General features: G+C 40.4%; 1 protein-coding gene across 2 annotated transcripts in view; it reads left to right on the forward strand.

Annotated features, from left to right (window-relative positions):
- CDKL5 (cyclin dependent kinase like 5) overlaps positions 1–19,020 on the forward strand; it is a 208,359-nt gene that overhangs the window by 82,777 nt on the left and 106,562 nt on the right. For both annotated transcript variants that reach the window (XM_084650302.1, XM_084650303.1), the window contains exons 3-4: positions 3,777–4,004; positions 4,938–4,972. In XM_084650302.1, coding sequence (XP_084506428.1) covers positions 3,941–4,004; positions 4,938–4,972 — 99 coding nt within the window. In that variant the 5' untranslated portion in view covers positions 3,777–3,940. The remainder of the gene's footprint in view (positions 1–3,776; positions 4,005–4,937; positions 4,973–19,020) is intronic.

A 19,020-nucleotide genomic window follows, 5' to 3' on the forward strand; every position in this document is an offset into this window, starting at 1 on the left:
GCTTGCTAGATTCACATGTTAGTATGCAGTGGTGTTGTAGCAGTGTTTTTTCCCAGGATGTTAGAAAGACAAAAGGTGGGCGAGAGAATCTTTTATTGGACCAACTTCTGTTGATGAGAGAGGCTATGTACACACTACAGTTTAAGTGGGTATAAATTATGTCACTCAGGGATGTGAATAAGACACGTCCCTGAGCAAAGTTACACTGACCTAAGTGCCAGTGGGGACAGTTCTCCCACTGGCATAGCTACTGCTGCTTGCTGGGGCCAGAGCGATTAAGTCGATGGGAGAGCTCTCACCTTAGAACATCTGTGTTAGTACATCCAGAGCAGCGTTACATCAGTGCAGCTGAGCTGCTGTAAGCTCTGTAGTTAGCCATAGCCTGAAGCAAGCTTTTGAGATTACACAGAGCTCTTCTTCCGGTTTCCCAGACCTGAAGAAGAGCTCTGTGTAGCTCGAAAGCTTGTCTCTCTCACCAACAGAATAAAAGATACCACCTTGCCCATCTTGTCTCGCAAATGTTAATAGCAGTTTCATGCCATGAGCAGGTTTGAGCAGCCTTGGTATTTGTTCTTAGGCAACGAAGGTTTCACTGTGTTAAAGTTAGGCTAGTTCCCTTATTGTTCGCTTTGACAGTAGTACCTTGATAGACAGTTCTCTGTTCAGGTACATTACTAGATCCTAGGTTGCTGCTGGATATCCGAGTTAATGGCTATTCCCTTTTCTTATCTGGATCTTGAAATGATTATCTATGCCTTTGTCACCTCAAGATTAGATTGGTGTACTGCGCTTTCAGTGGAGCTACAGCTGAAGCTGTGTCTGTATGGCCCCACAGTTTGGACTACGGGGGTGTGAATAGCAGTGTGCTGAAACTCCTGTGTGGAAGCTGTGAGCACAAACTACAAGGTTCTTAGTTTGCGTTGATATAATTTTTTTCAAACAGAACTACATTAATGCAAACTAGAAACCGTTTACTTTGCACCTGGGAAGTTCACATGGGGGAAGTTACAGCGCAGCACTTCAGCGTGCACTGCTATTCACACCCCCTGGAGTCCAAACTGTGGAGTAGTGTAGACAGAGCTTTAGACTGTTCTGAAGCTGAAACTAGTGCAGCAAGTGGTAGTACACTTATTAGTGCAGTTTCACATCAGGAGCACAGTTGCACCTGTGGTGTGTGATCTTTGCTCATGGCCAGTATGTTTTCAGGTGGAATTTGAGGTACAGTATTAGTTTTAACTTACAATGTCACAATGTACAAATTATTATTGGTTGTAATAGTAACTATTGATATGCAGGTTGACTGGTAACTTACTAACTAAAAAACCCCTCAAACTCTAAAACAGCCTTTCCAGATGTTACACATCCAGGGGTACTCATGTAATTAGCAAATCAACTTACTGTGCCACTCTGGTTTTTATGAAAGGTGATGGTAAATGGGAGATGTGTTGAAAGACTGATTTGGGGAAGGAAGCTCATACTAATTTTTTAAAAGTGACCTTAGCAATGACTCTTGCAAATCTAGCCTTTATCCCCAGTAAAATATGGAACAAATATTTGAAGGACCAATCAAGAAAAATCAGTGAAAGCACTGAACCATGAATAGTAGGCAGCACGGCTTTGAGGAACAGGTATTGCCAGACTTGAATTGCTGTTTTTTTATAGAATTTCAGAATTAGTGGATGAAGGGAAATTTGTACATATCTTTAGAGTTCTTAAAGCGTTAGATATAGAGTCTCATGAGAGATTATTTTTCACTAATTCGTAATGGCGGCAATATTATCATGTACTTTTAAAACTGGATGAAGAACAAGAGCCATTAAGAGGGTAATTAGGAACACTAAAGTACAAAGTTTTGTGACTAGATTGTTAGTTATCACAGGGATTGCTGTTAGTCTTGTTTAATATCTTCATTCATGAAATTGTTGGCTGATACTAATAGAAAGTTGAAAATACTATTTTCTGAATTGATCCTCTTTCTGGCAAATTATTTTTTTCTTGTGTATGGAATGCAGCTTTTTTTAGACTTTTCTCATTTATTCTCGAGCATTGTTGGTGTTTTCAGCATCAATCTGGCAGTAGTCTAATTACTAATACACAATCTGCACATAAAACACTAAGATTTGTTTATGTTCAAATGCTACAATAGGGTGGACAAAGCACAGCCCATTTTAGGCTGTAGTGCAGGGGTTAACAGATTAGATAACTTTCCGTGGCTTCTTTAATTGTTTTGTTACTGTTACCTTAGAGATTGAAGGAGCTGCAAAGGGGGAGAGAGAGACAAAACGCACACATATTCGGGTGGGAGGGGGAGAATGTGGAAGGAAAAGACTAAGGGCACAGGTTGGGAATGGAAAGATATGCCATCTCTTTAACAGAGACTCAGGTAAAGAAAATGGTTTCTCCTGCCCAACTAAAATAACTATGAAAATATTTCAGTAATGAAGGAATAACTTTTTAAGCTATTTTCCCGTAGCTGTTTAATTTAGGAAAGCCTTTCTTATCTCCATATTATAATCACTTTGAGAGAGGAAATTTGATTCTAAGATACTGTATTTGATCATCTTTTCTTATGTAGCTTTTGGTTTCTGTACAAACAAGTTTGTCTTCCAGGTCTTTTGACAAGGCCAGCATTGTTGTGTTTTTGCCGTCTCTCATACCTCTCCTCTTCGTTCTGTTTGGCTCACAGCAGCACTCTCAACAGCATCCATTGGCAACACTAAAATAGTGATGCAGCTTTGTTTGTTTTTGTGCAGAATCCAGCAGAGTTAGGTCATCGATCTTTGTGCCATGTGTTGGTTTAATGATATGGATTCATTCCCACCCTGCAGGCTAGTTCCTCATGAGTAGTCCCATTCCTAGGGCACTGAGATGTGAAAAACTGTTCCCCTTTACAGTGAATCCATTGGTGGTTTATTTTTCTCTTTACATTTTAAAATAAATAAATGGTGTATGTATTGATGATGATACTATATACAGTGGCAAAATAAATCTTGGTACACTTATCATTCTACTAAAACTATAGGTGACAAATTTTTCCTGGAGTAAAAACTTGCTTTGTGTTCTTCTCATTTTTTTTATAATTATTACATTTATTGTCTGAAATTATACAACTTTGCTACAAATAGAACTTTGAAAGGGTGCGTATTGTACAGTACTAAGTATATTTAATTTGTTTGAAACTTCTTATATAATAAAAAGTGTTTTTCAGCATATTCTTTTTAAACAGGCTCCTAATAGAGTTAATCATGAAAAGTGTCAGAAATATTTCCAGGTGTAATAAAAGATAGAAAAAGAGGTACTAGCATAGTAAGGATTCTTCGAATGAAGATTTTCTATTGTGGGAGTGAGGGAAGAATAAACTGGTTAATCACAATCCATTTTTCTGTAGCTAGCTGTCAACATAAATGGAAGAGAAAACACTAGTATTTATAGGAGTGTGTTCAACTACCCACTGTGGTAGATCACTGCATTTTTTCTCTTCTACCAGCAGGAAGCATTTCTTATGTAAGCTTTTTTCTTATTTTCAATGATGTCCTGTATATGGGATTACAAAACCAGCTGTGCCATATATCAGATATGTAGTCCCCTTTGCTGGCTTCCTTTACATATGCTGCAGAGCTCTATTGACCATAAAGCCCAGAAAGGGGGTGAGGCAATTTTCTTTATCAAATACCACAGTGCTGATAGTAAATATTGTGAATATATGCCATTGTTTTTCTTTGTGTGCTGTAAAGCAAGATCTGCTGATGCTAATTTTACCATTCATTTCTTTCCAGGAAGCTGTTTAATGCCTAGAAACTAGGACAAGTATGTAAGAAGTCCAGTCAATCAATGTGGATTTCTCCTATCAAAAGTCTTCAGTTTTGCCTACCACAGACCCTTTAGACACTCTTCTCTGTGCCATGCTCTGTGGCTCTCATCACAAGAGGAATTTGTCTTCATGAAGATTCTTAACATTGGTAATGTGATGAATAAATTTGAGATCCTTGGGGTTGTAGGTGAAGGTAAGTCAGTTCTTCTTAATGAAATATGAATTAGAATTAACAGAATTCAGAGGCTATTTATATATTATTCTATAATTAAACAGAAAAAATAATACCTGTTCCCGTTAGATGAAATTCTGCAAAATGTTATTTCTCAAGATGACTTCAATGTTGGGGGTCATTTGTTCTTAAAATTAAATCATTGTTATCCAGGCCACAAACAATTTTATTTCTCAGATTTCTGCAACAATTTCTATGCTTAACTATGGACATTACGGAGCTAGACAAAATTATTATTTGCATATATAAGTCAATGTATTAAGTAATAAAACTGTCTAATTTTTAAGTTGTCAGGATGTCCAAAAAAAATGGAAAAAACTATCTTACCATTACAAATCCAACTGAACCCTGATGTGTCAGGGTGTGAAAAATCCATACCTTGACCTAAGTCTCTGAGTAGACAGGCAGAGCAGCTGCTGCTTCTCAAGGAGTTGGATTACCTGTACCAATGGGAGAATGCCACTTCAGCTTTGCCGCTATAGCATTTTAAGTGTAAATAAGTCCTGAGAGATGCCCTAAAAGTAAAGGAAAATGTAGAGGTACCAGAATGTACATGAAATCACGATTTTTTTTTTAAAAGCAAGTCTATTAGTTGGCTGTCTACACTACTGACACTATAGGAAGATACAGTTATTCCAGATTTTCTTGCACATGCATATTTCTAAAAATAAGGACTTCACAGAAGAATTTTGAAATCATATACTTACAAGCAGCTTCATTTTTAAATTTTACGACACAAAAATGCAACAAAGCATTTTAGATACAAGTGTAAGAAAATAGTATTAGGAACAATGCATCTATAATGCATATTAGGCAGCTGTGAAATGTAGTGTATTTGCTTCCTTTTCCCACAGCATAGTAATTAATCTGTCTGTTTTTTCCTTTGTGTTTCAGGAGCCTATGGGGTTGTACTTAAATGCAGACACAAGGTAAATAGAGTGCTTTAAATGGTACATAGATGTTGGTCCATGGATTAAAGCAAGAATGAAATTTTAAACATGGAGAGAGACCTGGGTAGTTAATGTATATTAGTACGTTTGCTGCCTTGTTTAGGGCAGACTTTGGCCTGCAATCAGTTGTTCAAGGTCCTGATTTGACTATATTGATACAGGAAACAGCTGCATCTAGGGTGCGATATAATCAAAAAGACAGAGCTTAATTTTATAAATTCTAACACAATGATTATTGAACAGAAATTCAGAGAACATATTAAGTGTTACTAGTCTGGTCATGCTTCAATTGTAGTCCTGGGAATTAAAATTGAGAGTTGGATAAAAGAAAAATATTGTTGAATGATTCAAAACATACTAGTAGAGACTATTGTTGTGTAATTAATCATATCTTGCTAATATGATGATCTGGTCGTTTCTGTAATGTGGCAACAAATTGTTCAGGACTGATACATGGAATTTCTATGGCTGCTGTTTGATAATCTAACTTCAATGAAAGAATATTCACTTTAATCTGGCAAAGGACAAATGAAGAACAGAAAAAAAGTTTCGAAAATGCGAATGGAGTTTGAAATTAATTCAGTGCGCCTGAAACAAAACGAATCATTTAATGTATCTGGGAATATGTAATGGGGTTGCTCATTCCTTACCTTAGTTGCTGTGCTTTTGGACATGATATACTATATTTGAGGATTGCCAAAAAATATAACTGAGGCCCATGTAAATTGGGTTTCTTGTATAAATTCCAATTTTGCTATCTGGTTAGCATGCCTGTGCTCGCACGCGCACACACACACGTGTGTGTGTGTGTGTGTATGTGTATATATATATATATATATATATGCGCTTTCATGGGATCAGTGCAAAGGGAATGAAGAGTGGCGCTGATGTGAAGGAAGGGAAGGATCAAGACTGACAAAAAGTTAGAAGGAACTTGTCCAAGAAGTAAATACCTCATTCTCCCTTCCAACTGTGCAGTTAAGATGCCAAAATGTCTAGTGCAGATTATTTACACTCTCACTTTTTTCTTTTGTGTTCTTATTGTTTTGTCCCTCTTGCCTTTACTTGAAAAGCTATTTTTAAAAAACATATTGTAGAACATGTAATGCCTACCTCCTAAATCTAGTTTCAGATGTTTAAGTTCAACTTGGCATACTTAGTTTAGAGTTACAACACCTTAAGGATTATACAAAATTGCCATTTATAGATTGACTATCTTGACTATGTATTATAAAATTAGTAGGCCTGACAAGTGGTTAAAAAAAGTAATCACGATTAATCATGCGATTAATCACACTGTTAATAATAGTATACCATTTATTTAAATATTTTTGGATGTTTTCTATATTTTCTAATATATTGATTTCAATTACAACAGAGAATACAAAGTGTACAGTGCTTATATTTATTTTTGATTACAAGTATTTGCACTGTAAAAACCCAAAAGAAATAGTATTTTTCAATTCACCTAATACAAGTACTGTAGTGCAGTCTCTTTATCATGAAAGTTGAGCTTACAAATGTAGAACTATGTACAAAAAAACCTTCTATCAAAAATAAAACAGTAACATTTTAGAGCCTGCAAGTCCACCCAGTCTTACTTCTTGTTCAGCCAGTCATTCAGACAAACAAGTTTATATTTGCAGGAGGTAACACTGCCTGCTTCTTGTTTACAATGTCACTTCAAAGTGAGAACAGGTGTTCTCATGGCACTGTTATAGCCGGTGTCACAAGATATTTACGTGCCAGATGCACTAAAGATTCATATGTCGCTTCAACCACCATTCCCAAGGACATGTGTCCATGCTGATGGTGGGTCCTGCTTGATGACAATCCAAAGCAGTGTGGACTGACACATGTTCATTTTCATCATCTGAGTCAGATGCCACCAGCAGAAGGTTGGTTTTCTTTTTTGGTGGTTCCGGTTCTCTAATTTTCGCATTGGAGTGTTGCTCTTTTAAGACTTCTGAAAGTATGCTCCACACCTTATCCCTCTCAGATTTTGGAAGGCACTTCAGATTCTTAAACCTTGGGTCGGGTGAAGCTATCTTTAGAAATCTCACATTGGTACCCTCTTTGCGTTTTGTGAAATCTGCAGTCAGAGTGTTCTTAAAATGAACAACATGTGCTGAGTCATCATCCCAGACTTCTATAACATGAAGCATATGGCAGAATGTGGGTAAAACAGAGACCTATAGTTCTCCTCCAAGAAGTTCAGTTGCTAATTTAATTAACGTGTTTTTTTTTTTTAATGAACGTAATCAGCATGGAAGCATGTCCTCTGGAACGGCTACCGAAGTAGGAAGGAGCATACAAATGTTTAGCATATCTGGCACGTAAATACCTTGCAGTGCTGGCTACAAAAGTCCCATGCAAATGCCTGTTCTCACTTTCTGGTGACATTGTAAATAAGAAGTGGGCAGCATTATCTCCCATAAATGTAAACATTAAAAATTAGGAATAAAAATGTTTTTAAAAGTTTCTGATAGTACAAAAAGATATTCATACAAAATATCTAATTTTTAAGAAGAGTTCTTTGAAAGGCAAAAATTCTGCTGTAAAACAGTTAAGTTCTTGGAACATCTCTTCCATGATTATCTAAGCTGGGTATATTTCTCCCATTTTGCAGCTCCAAATATGACTACACATTACTACTACTACTGCTACTACCAATGGGTAAGATTGAGGTACTGTGCAATGGTATGCTGCTCTTCAGTTTCTGCACAGTTGAAACTTTTTCCTATGGCTGCAAAGAGAACTGTAAATCAAATACATGGTCATTTTGAATTGAGTCTATAGGTGGCCTGCAATTAGCTTTAAGGGGCACGAAGTGCTGCCAAACGATAACATTGGTGAGGGCTGCCACGTAAAAAAAAAAATCCATTTGCAAGCAAAAAAAAAAAAAAAGCATACAATTGTGCACTTTGAGGTGTACAAGTAAACAAACACTGAAGTACTGAGTTTATATGCCAATTCCATATTTATTCCAGGAAATGGAGATTTAAACACTAAATAGCTAGTTTTCATGTACCATTGCCTGATTCATACACAAATACCATAATTTTGTGAAGAATGTGAATGTACGCATTCTTGCATACAGAAGTGGGTTTGTCTTTTAAAATGTGGCCCTGCCATACACGTCAACATTTTTACTACTTCACTGCTGATTAGTTTGATTTAAAACGTTTATTTTTATGAGTGAGTGAAATTTGGAGTTCTGAGTGGAGAGCTAGTTCAAATCCTTGTATAACACTTTACATACTAGGCCTCCTCACCTTATGTGGTTGGAATAGAAATTGCTCATCTAAAATGAATGGCGTTTCAGCTTTTTTTAAAGTCTATACGTCATGTAGGCCAGTTCAATGAGAGGCAAGTCAGGCATGTGTGTTGGCTGTGACAAAAAGTTGCCATTATTCCGTGGTTATCACAGCCTTTCAATTCACTGATAGATGTGACATGCTGCATTACTTATCTCATATTTTAAATAAATAATTTTCATTTTTCTTCTGTATAGCTCAAAAATACAATGGGCAGATTTAGTGCTTATGAAAATGGAGGACGGATGATAGTGGCCTGACCCAGGTTTAATGCTGGTAGGGGCTCTGTAAGCTTCCCAACACACTGTGCTGCTGCAACTCAGTCCTGATCAGCAACATCCATACTATTCCAGTAAAGGAGTCTCTTGGACATAGACTGGAAATCGTACCAAATTGTCAGAAGTTTACCTTCCTCCCCAGTAATGATCCCTCAGGAAATGCAGTTTTCCTTTCTTTCCTGGAAGTAATAATTTGTTCCTGAGAATCAGAATGCAGGAATTTAACTACTCATCTTTAGAGACAGAGTGGTGTAAAATGCAATGGTCCTGATTCTCCGCTGATGTAAATTTTATATCAGAGGATCTGGCCCCATAATTGCAAAGTTATCAAAAGATATAGTGACTTACTATTAGTAAACTTCAAATCTGTTGTAGTGAATTGTGTGTGTGTGTTTATATGCTTAGACAAGGCGAGAATGGGGTATACAATAAAAACCTTATTTTTGACACCTACCTATTCTGTTCTAAGGGAGTATCATCATGAAGGCAAAAGTAAACCCCAGAATGAGTAATATTTCTTCATTCTAGAAATGCTAACCAACAGCGCAATGTATCTGTTGTTGCTAATAGACATTTATTAGGATATTTTATTTCTTTGTTCAGCTTTCCCAACAAAGTTAAAACAATGTTTAGGTGCCTATGCAACCTTAATTTGGCCCACTTGTGCACAATTATTATAGTAGTCTTAGTTTCATGATCCCTTAATATCTTTTCCCTACAGGACACCTGTCTGCCTTAATAGTCAGCTATTCGTTATTCTGGTGGTGTTCTTGTTCAGTATGTTTGGTGTATGGCCCCATGCCTTATTTACTGTACATGAGTCAAACCTTGTTCTGATTGTAGAATTATTAATGTCCTCATTGGCTTTTCTCTGGCACTCTAGTATGAGTGCTTCACAAATAATGAATTTATTTTTACAAAACCCCTGTGAGGTAAGGGGATGGTATCTCCATTTTATAGATGGGGAATGGAGGCACAGAGATTAGTCAAAAGCATCCACTACCTTTTAGGGACCGATTTGAAATGCCTGTTTTTCTAGAGTACTTAGCACTTCATATGTCAAAGCATAGCTTCCTTTGACTTCAGTTACAGCTGTGAGAGCTCAGCACTTTTTCAAATCAGATCCCAGGATCTCAGATCATGTAACCAGAAAATGAAAAATGCAGCTAGTGACCACCTATGGAAAGTTTGGTTTACTTGACTTGCCAGTTCACATAGAAAAATCTGTGGCAAAGGCAGGGATCAGATCAAATTCTCAAGGGCAGCCATCAACTGCCTGAACCATGAGAGTTTCCTTTCCCTTCCTTCAGTCTTGTTTCCACACACCTTCCAACTTCTGCCCCAAATGAATTAGGGTTCCTATAGAGAACAGCTTTTTTCACTACACAAGATTGATTCATCCTAGAGCAGTTCCATTCTGTGGACTGAAGGAGGCAGGGTCCTGTGAAAAAACAGTATGTGATCATGTAATTAAAGACTGTATCATAATGCATAAAAACAAGGGAGCCAAACTGAGATTGCACAAGCAGCTGTAATTATGGCATTTTTCTACCTTTGAGTGCTAGCGTTTGCAACCTTTAATGTTCTCTTAATGTAGCATTGTGTGAAATTTTCTAGGTTTAAAAAAAAAAAATCTAAAAAAAAATCCCTGAAATTCCATTATGTGGGATCATGATGACACCCACATGGTTCATTAGCAGCGTTGGAACATTTTAGATCCACTGCATAGACCTCTGCCACTTGAGGAACTGACAGCATCATCATCTCTGTGGACTAGCACGGGTTGGGGAAATAAGACATACATTTTGTTGGTATGCTTCACAGATATTTGTAGACAATAGAGGAATGATGATACTCAGTACTCTTGGGTTCCATTCCAGGCTCTGGAGGGGGAGTGTGCTTCAGTGGACATGCTTTTCTTTCCTATCCACATCTTCTCCTTGCCTTCTGAGTTGTCTTTTTGCCCAACAAAACCTAGCCCAGTACTCCTCATTTGATCAGTGTCTCCCCCACTTCTCTCCAAGGATTCCTAGTCTCCCACCCTAGGTTTCTCATCCAGTCTCTATTTTACTGTATCTGGCTCCTTGTTCCAGTCTCTTTGTGCCAGTTCTGTTCTTGCACCCCAGCTCATTGACAAAATCTTTCCTTCTCCTCCTCCCCACTCTCTCTTAGTTTCTTAGTCCCAGTTTCCTGCTCCAGCCAGTTCCAGTTCCCTCCTCCCTCAACATCTTGTCCAATCTGTGTCCCCCTCTTCTTGCCAAATCAGTTATAACCTGTCCTTCCTCTTCCTCTTGGGCTCCCTGTCTTTTTGCCTGGCTAGTTCCAGTTGAACCTCCACTTCAAGTCCCATCTGACTCCTTGTCCCAGTCTATTCCTTTCTCTCCCCCCTCTGTCCAGTTTGTCCCCACTGCATTCAGATCACCCCTGCTCCTGTGCTGCCTGTGTGTCAGCAGGAGGGAGCAGGGCCCAAACCACACCCATGCACAGCAATTACAGGGAAAGTCCTGCTTCACCCCTGTAGCCCATGACTGGAAGGATCATCCCTTCACAATATCCTCAGTACTGGGAGCTGAGAGGCTCAGCGAGGATGGAATCTTTGGAGATTTTAGCTGTTAAAATCTAAAATCTCAACTGAACTCCAAATTTGGCAGACTTTTACAGGGAAGGCAAAAGTTACATCATTGACAAAAAGGTCATCCACTGCCAAACACCAAGGTATGGGTGCATGAGAGCATTTCAAAGAAAGTCTCAAGATTGTTTTTAACATAGGAAAAAATACATTGTTTTGCCAGACTCCGTTTATGGAAATGGTTGAACCATTAAAAGGCTACAGTTTCCCCCCAAGGGGAAAAAAATACACACATACACCAAAAACACCTGACACAGACATCCAGCATGGAAAATTTCAGTCCAAATGGTTGATGTTTGGGAAAGTTTAATAATCAATTGAATACAGTGTCTTTATAATGGGAAGTGTCAGGCAGCCTTAATAGGCTTTGCTTTTAACCAATTATCTATAATAATACAGTGTACTGTAAACCAAGGGTTCTCAACCTTTTTCTTTTCATTACCTCCCCCCCAAAAATGCTATAAAAACTCCATGGCACTCCTGTGCCACAATAACTGGTTTTCTGTATATTAAAGCCAAGGCTGCCGTTAAAGGGTAGCAAGCAGGACAATTGCCCAGGGCCCCATGAAGCTGAGTCACTCGAGCTTCTGCTTCAGCCCTGTGCAGTGGGACTTTGGCTTTCTGCCCTGTGCCCCAGCAAGTCTAGCACTGGTCCTGCTTGGTGGACCCCCCTGAAACCTGCTCGCGGCCCCCAGGTGGCCCCAGAGCCCTGATTGAGAACCACTGCTGTTAACTGAAGCAGTGAAAAAAGAACCTGTCAAATAGATCGTAGGCCAACCTTGAAGTTTAAAACATTCTGCACACCATACAGTTAAACATGCTCCACCTTATGATTTGAGACATTTTATGTAATTTTGGGGATAGAGGCATTCACTTTAACAAAGTAGACCCGTGATTGTTATGTTATAAGCTTATAACTGGATACAATTTATGGAAATAAACCAGAGTAGACAGCCACACTTCTCTCTCCAAATGTGGCAAATACACTCTTACAATCTGACGTGTCAGCCAGCTACAGACAGAGGAATTCCAGACAGGAGATGTACTGCCAAAGTCAAATATCTCTCATTAATGAAAGACCTGAATAAACAGATGGATTTTACTTCCATGTGGAGTAATGTTCGAACTAGAATGTCTTTCTGGATTTGAACTGAGTGAGCCAATGAGATTAATCAGAGAATGTATGACAGCAGAATGAGTGCGTACAAGGAAAGAACTTTCTTATATCCAATCATACCTGACTTTATCAAGATCTAGAAATCTAGATTTTCCAAAGGTAAGTATATTTCAATAGATCTCCCACTCTTGTCATTTCTCTAGCTGTGTTTTTGGGACCAGAATGACGAGTTGTGCCAGTATTCACCAGAGGATCACACATTTTGTTGCATCTGTAGGGCAAGCTGGCAGGTGGTTGGAGGGGCAAAAACACAGTCTCTGTCCCTGAACCTATAGCAGTTTTAAAGGATACTGCCACTAAATCCAAATTTTAGTATTAAGTAATCTAAAATACTCCCCTTCATCTCTGTTCCATCATTTTCATATTAACAACTTCCTTTTGATGCTAGCCATTTGGTGGTGCAGGCAGGAGCCTTTTGAGCAGCAGCGCTGTCACATCATCGGTAACTCTGCCAGTCATCACTCCCTCCCTTCAGTAACCCTAACCTTAAACCTAAACACTGCTGCATGCCTTGGTCAGCTCTCACTTTGACTGTGCCCCCTTGGTGCTGGAGCGTATGTGCCCGTAGCACCAAATGGGCACTGTTGAGCTGAGCTAAAAACAGTTGTCTGGGCAAAGATCAGTCCTCTTGCCTGAGCCAGGTATAGTGTGGAGGAGTCATAACTTACAGCTCCAGCCTCACTCCTACTGAGCCAGTAGAATTCCTGAACTGAAGCAGCTCCCACTGTTCCGGTCCTCAACCTCTGTACCACACCCCCAACTCTTGCAAAACACCCCAGTTCTGACTTGCAGCATTCTTTAGTGTCTCCAACCAATGGGACGGATGTATCCAAATGAACTGAAGGGTTGGAGGGAAGACTGGCTGAGTTAGCTTTAACGTCATCATGCTCCTCTGCCTGCAGAACCAAATGAGTGCTATTTAGAATTGTCCAATCACCAAAATTAATAGGGTTTTTCCCGACTGAAGACTAGAAGACTCCCCAAAACTTTGGAAATGACCTTTTGCAGACTGCATCTGATATCTTATGACAAAGTGAGAAATGCGACCAAGTTGAGTGTTACCTGTTGTGTTTGGCAAAAAAACAGCAAGCAGAATGTACATTCATCCAGATTAGCAGCTAAAATGTTTCTTGACAGAATTAGCAGGGTAGCTTTAAGGCCCAAGCGACAATGTTCCAGGATGACAAACTGATTTACAGGAATATGTTTAGCTGTTTTATTCTTGCAGAGGAACAAAGTCAGAGAAATAAGTTCAAGACCGTTTTGCATTTTGGAGAAGAGATTTTAGGAATCAAACTTTACTTACATCTGCTCTACACTTTCAAGATAAAAAGATATCTAAATAAAGCTGTCACGGGGTCCACTCACGTTGAGCAGTGTCTCCTGTTGGCCATCCTGGGGATTTGCTCTGAGAGCTTGTGCTCTCTCTCCGGTGTTTTCTTTTCCTGTCTAGCCTCACTCTGCTGCCTTGCTTGCTCCCGGGTCTGCAGCTTCCTCTCCTTGGCTTGGTCCTCCGGTCAGGTCATTAAAGTCCTCCCCTTCCAGGGAATTCAGTCTTTCCAGACCTGCTGCCTGATTGGCACCTCCAAAGCCCTTGCCACTTCCCAGTGGCTGGTAAGGGAACCCAGGCCCTCTCTTTACACTGGATTCCAGCCCAGGCATCCTGTAACAAGCAGCCACAGTCCACCTCTTGCTGCTGTTTCCCTGGGTTTTTTCCTACATACTTGGCTTCCCACCCCTACCTCAGTTTGCCAGCCTCCAACTCCTTCCATCCAAAGGAGTGACTGTAGCCTAATTCCCTGTAGCTTTCCCCTCCCTCTCTGCAGCCAGCTACTTGGCTTAATACAGGCCCTGCTTGTTCCTGCACAGGTGAGTCTGTCCTTAATTAGCTGCCTCCAGCCCAAATCTCCCCTGCTTTCAGCCTAAGTAGCTGATTGGGGCCACCTGGCCTCAGTCAGCTTATGCAGGGCTAGTATGGGAAGTCCACCCCAACACAAAAGGCTAAAAGATATAGCTATTTATTCCAAAGAGTTACTTGCCTGTCCTCCTCATGCATATCATAAGTTTGCATTCTAGTCCTATAATGTGACCCCAAATCATCCATTTTATGGGCTATAGGATGAAATTATATCACTGCCTCCTTTTTTTAAAAATAAACCATTTCAGGTTTAATAAATCCTTTTAGGAATGAAGTAAAAAGATGAGCCAGATCCTCCAGTGTGACCCAACTGTAGGGAGCACCTGGCGGGAGTGTGTGTGCATACTCAAGTGTAGTTTTAAGCTCAGTGTTGCACTCCCTTAATTCTGCTGCTCTTTATTACAGTGCCATTTCTACCTAGATCTTGTTTAGAGCACCCCAAGAGCTCTGCTTACACAGCCATCATATGTGATAGGGTCTTCTGTGGCCAGGCAGCCTGTAAGGTCAGAGGGGGGTGGTAGGGGGCCCTGGGCTCTCCCTCTCTACCAGTCCCAGCCCAGGGCCCTGTGAAGTTCAACCCCTAAATAGGAGAGATGGCTCTCCTTCCCCACTTCCCTGGGCTACTTCCTACAAGTCTCTTCAGTTTGGGGCTTGCCTAGTCAGTTGCCCCAGGTCCTGGGGCTTATTTGTAGCCTCCCTTTGGCAAGGAAGCCCTTACTTGCCTCAAGTTACTGCGCTTGGTTGGCAGGTTGTTGATCCATCCCTTCGGGCAGGCAGGCAGAGAGCTCCTGCCTCCTCTCAAGTCATGAAGAAATACAATCTTCATTGATGTTACACATGCAAGACCTTTGTAAAGTACATTCGCTGAGCTGAAGAGAGCTGTATCAAACTTCCCCAGTTGGCTGTGGCAATGAAGGCACAATAGTCCAGTACTAAACACTCACAGCAATTGGGGCTGAGGTCTCAATCCCAGCTTGTCTGCCACTGGTAACAATATGGCTTCCTATACCTGAGGAAAGGTGGGGTAGGGATTTGACAGTGTCATTCTGCTGCTGTAGATCACATTAACCCCTTTTTCATGAGCTCTTTGATAAATCACATTCCAAGAATTCTGATTCTACGTCTGAAGGAATCCGCTCCATCATAGAGCATCAACTTCAGTACTGAATCCATGAGTAGGCATATTGGAGCCTTTTTTCCATGAAGCCCTGGAACAGAATCCCACAATGTTTTTATATGTACAGTGTTTTCATGTTCTTTGTTTGGCAGCAGTGGCAGAAAGCAAACTTTAGTAGTGCTGCTAACACTTCAAATTGTCATTTTCCTGAGCTTAAGAGCCAGATGTGCTACCCATACATGTGAACAGATGTAAATACATTTACCTTGTACGTAAAGTGCTAGTGTTTTGACAGTTTCCTGGGCTTTTCTTTGTAGTAAAATGCTTTTATAGGGTTCTCCCAAACTGACCATTCTTCATTGTTGTTCTCTTAGCCCAGATGAACTTCATTGCCCTCTTAATTACACAAGAAGTACAAAGGTGTAATTCTGTTGCTTTCAGAGGAGTTATTCCTGATTTACACCAGTGTAACTGACTGGAAAATTGAATCCACTGTATTTAAGTTCATCCAAGAGCAGATATGGGGTGGGGAGCTAAGTTGTTGGGATGTCATTATGTCTCTTAAAGTGAACTGGTGGATGGACGCTGCTTCATTGGTTTCACTTTTGTCCAAGTGGGATATAACATCCTCTGCATAGCTAGGCTTTTGTTTTTTGTTTTCTTTTTCTCTGATTCATTCTTCACAGCAAGGCCATGTCTACACTACAAAGTAAAGTTGACTTAAGTTATGGCAATGATAAACTGGTGTAATTACATCATTTGTGCATGTTCACACAACGCTCCTTGTGTCGGCTGAGTACATACCCAGTTGGTGCTGTAGCATAGACAGAGACCAGTGCGCCATGGGTAACTATGCCACTGTGCAACTTGCTACCTTCTACCTTTAGGAGCTCTGGGAATAGATCGTAGTGCATCCTGGGGGTGGGCTCAGCATTCCATGATGCAGTTTCTTCTGTCCCATCATTCCATGGGCGTCCAACTACATTTCGTGCTGTTTCTCAACTGCCCCTGTAAGCTGTGCATCCACTGTCTCTGCCTGAAAGCATGGATCCTGTGCTGCGTGAACACAATATGGCTGATCCTTCAATATTTAATGAGCTGCACATCTGAACAAGAATGCATAGTGCCTGCCTTGCTGTGTGCCATGGAAAGAAACAATTCAAGATTGATGTTGGCATTCACAGAGCAGCTACACATGGTGGACCGTCACTTCTGGCCCTGGGAAACATCATTTTGCAGGTATAGGATGACAAGCAGTGGCTGAAGAACTTTCAGATATGCAAAGCCACTTTCATGGAATTGTGTGTGGAGCTTTCCCCTGCCCTATGGCGCAAGGACACCAAAATTAGAGTTGACTTCACAGTGGAAAAGCAAATGGCAATTGTTGTGTGGAAGTTGGCAACTCCAGACTGCTACTGGTCAGTCGTGAATCAGCTTGGAGTTGGGAAGTTTACCATGGGGGTTGTAGTGATGAAAGCGTATAGAGCCATTAACTGCCTCCTGCTACAAAGGACTGTGATTCTGGGCAATGTGCGGGAAATAGTGGATGGCTTTGGGATTCCGTAACTGTGGTGGGGCAGTAGACACATATCCCAATTTTAGCCCGAGACCATCTTGTGACAGAGTACATCAACAGAAAGGGGTATTTCTCTATGGTATTGCAGGTGCTGGTGGATCACCAGGTCACTTTCACCAACATCAGTGCAGGGTGGCCGGGAAAGGTGCATGATACACGCATCCTTAGGAACACTGGCCTGTATAAAAAGCTGCAATCAGGGACTTTCCAGATCAGAAGATTGCAATAGGGGATGTGGAAATGCCCATAGTGATCCTGGGGGACCCTGCCTATACCTTACTCCCATGGCTCCTGGAAACCTTGACCACAGCAAGGAGTGCTTCAACAAGAGGCTCAGTAAGTGCAGAATGACCATAGAATATAATTTTGGCTGATTAAAGGGTCGCTGGTGCTGCTTTTTTGGCAGGTTAGACCTCAATGAGGAAAATATTTGGATGGTCATAGCAGCCTGCTGTGCTCTACATAACATTTGTCACGCTAAGGGGGAAATGTTTCCCCAGGAGTGGAGAGTTGAGGTTGATTGCCTGGCAGCTGACTTTGAGCAGACAGATACCGGGACTATTAGAGGGGCTCAATGTGGAGCTATTCTAATCAGGGAGGCTCTGAAGCAGTATTTTGACAATGAGCCCCAGTAATGTCTCTCTGTAATGCATTCAGCCAGACATTGCTTACTTGCTGCCTTGAATGAGCCTTGTATGATTGCTGCCTGCAATCTGCACAAGCAAGTAACTGTTTTTTGTGTCATAGGCATGGCATCTGCTGGAATAAGGCAGACTCTCTTGGATGGCAAATTTTTGGTATTTGAGTTGTTGCTGTTTTCTCAGCTGTAACCGTGTTTATGTAAGGTGGTTTCTCCAGGCTGTATAAAGTAGCATGAACTACTCACACAATTTTGTTTTGTTTTTATTTGTCTTATATGGAAGATCACAGCTTCATTCCTAAAACAATTCAGATGTACATGCTCTGCTGATCTCCAGAGAGTGTGGCTTGTTCCTCTGGCAATTTGCTGATCCAAGAGGTTAGCAACCCAGATGAATGTGGGTCCACTCATATAACGTCTCTCATTAAGTCCCTTCATGTCAAGCTTCAACCATGATCTTGTGGTAGTGTTCAAATCAGCCTTTTTGTCATTCAATCCTGACTCTTCAAGCTCTTCTAAGTGGAGGTTGGGAACCTTTCCTCTCAGAAGAGGAAACAGCTTTGTTATAGAAAGAAAACTAGTATTGTCTGGCATGTCAAGATCAAGGCAATGTAATGTTACAATGATATTGTATTGTTAACTAATTGGGACATCTTGGTGTGATCCCAAGCAAGCAACTGCAATAGGACAATCATTAGACCGAAGTATTGAAGTATGGCTGTAATTAACCCTGGGAGTGAAACTGGGGCCAGAGGAATACGATGGCAGTCAGAAATTGAAATGAATTGTCAGACACAAAGATGACAAGAAAATGGTAATGGAAAAAACATAGTTGCTGAGCCCCCATTCTTCCTGCTGCTGCAGTCTTGAACATGACTCCTAAATTGATAGATAATCCAAAGGACATATAATAATGTGTGTCTGTTTCAGGCATGTCAGAAAACGGGTCAGCCACTCTTGTGAAATGGGCAAGAAATGTGTCATGGCCATGTTTTTGACAGATCTAGTTTTGGCTCAAATAGAAGTTTCAATTGATTTTAGTATATTGAAATTTGTCGAGGGTGAAAGGATAGAAAAAAGTGTTCTGCTAGATATATAACACTTATATATATGATATAAGTGTTCTCATATCATATATACAATTTCTTTCCAACCAATTAGACATTCTCTCACAATTTGCCAAATGTATGATTCTTGATTAATCAAAATCACATGGAACTTGTAGTCCTTTTGTAAAACACCATTTATTTCTGTTCATTCTTTATGTACATGCTTCATGAGTTCTTGCCAGGTGCTGTTATGTTTTTTGGCTGGGTAAGTAAAGAGGCGGCTGTCCATAGAGCAGATGACATTGCTGTTCCTTGGAAGGTTACCA

This window comes from Lepidochelys olivacea, assembly GCF_965140295.1.
Source record: "Lepidochelys olivacea isolate rLepOli2 genome assembly, chromosome: 1".
Classification (NCBI taxonomy): Eukaryota; Metazoa; Chordata; order Testudines; family Cheloniidae; genus Lepidochelys; species Lepidochelys olivacea.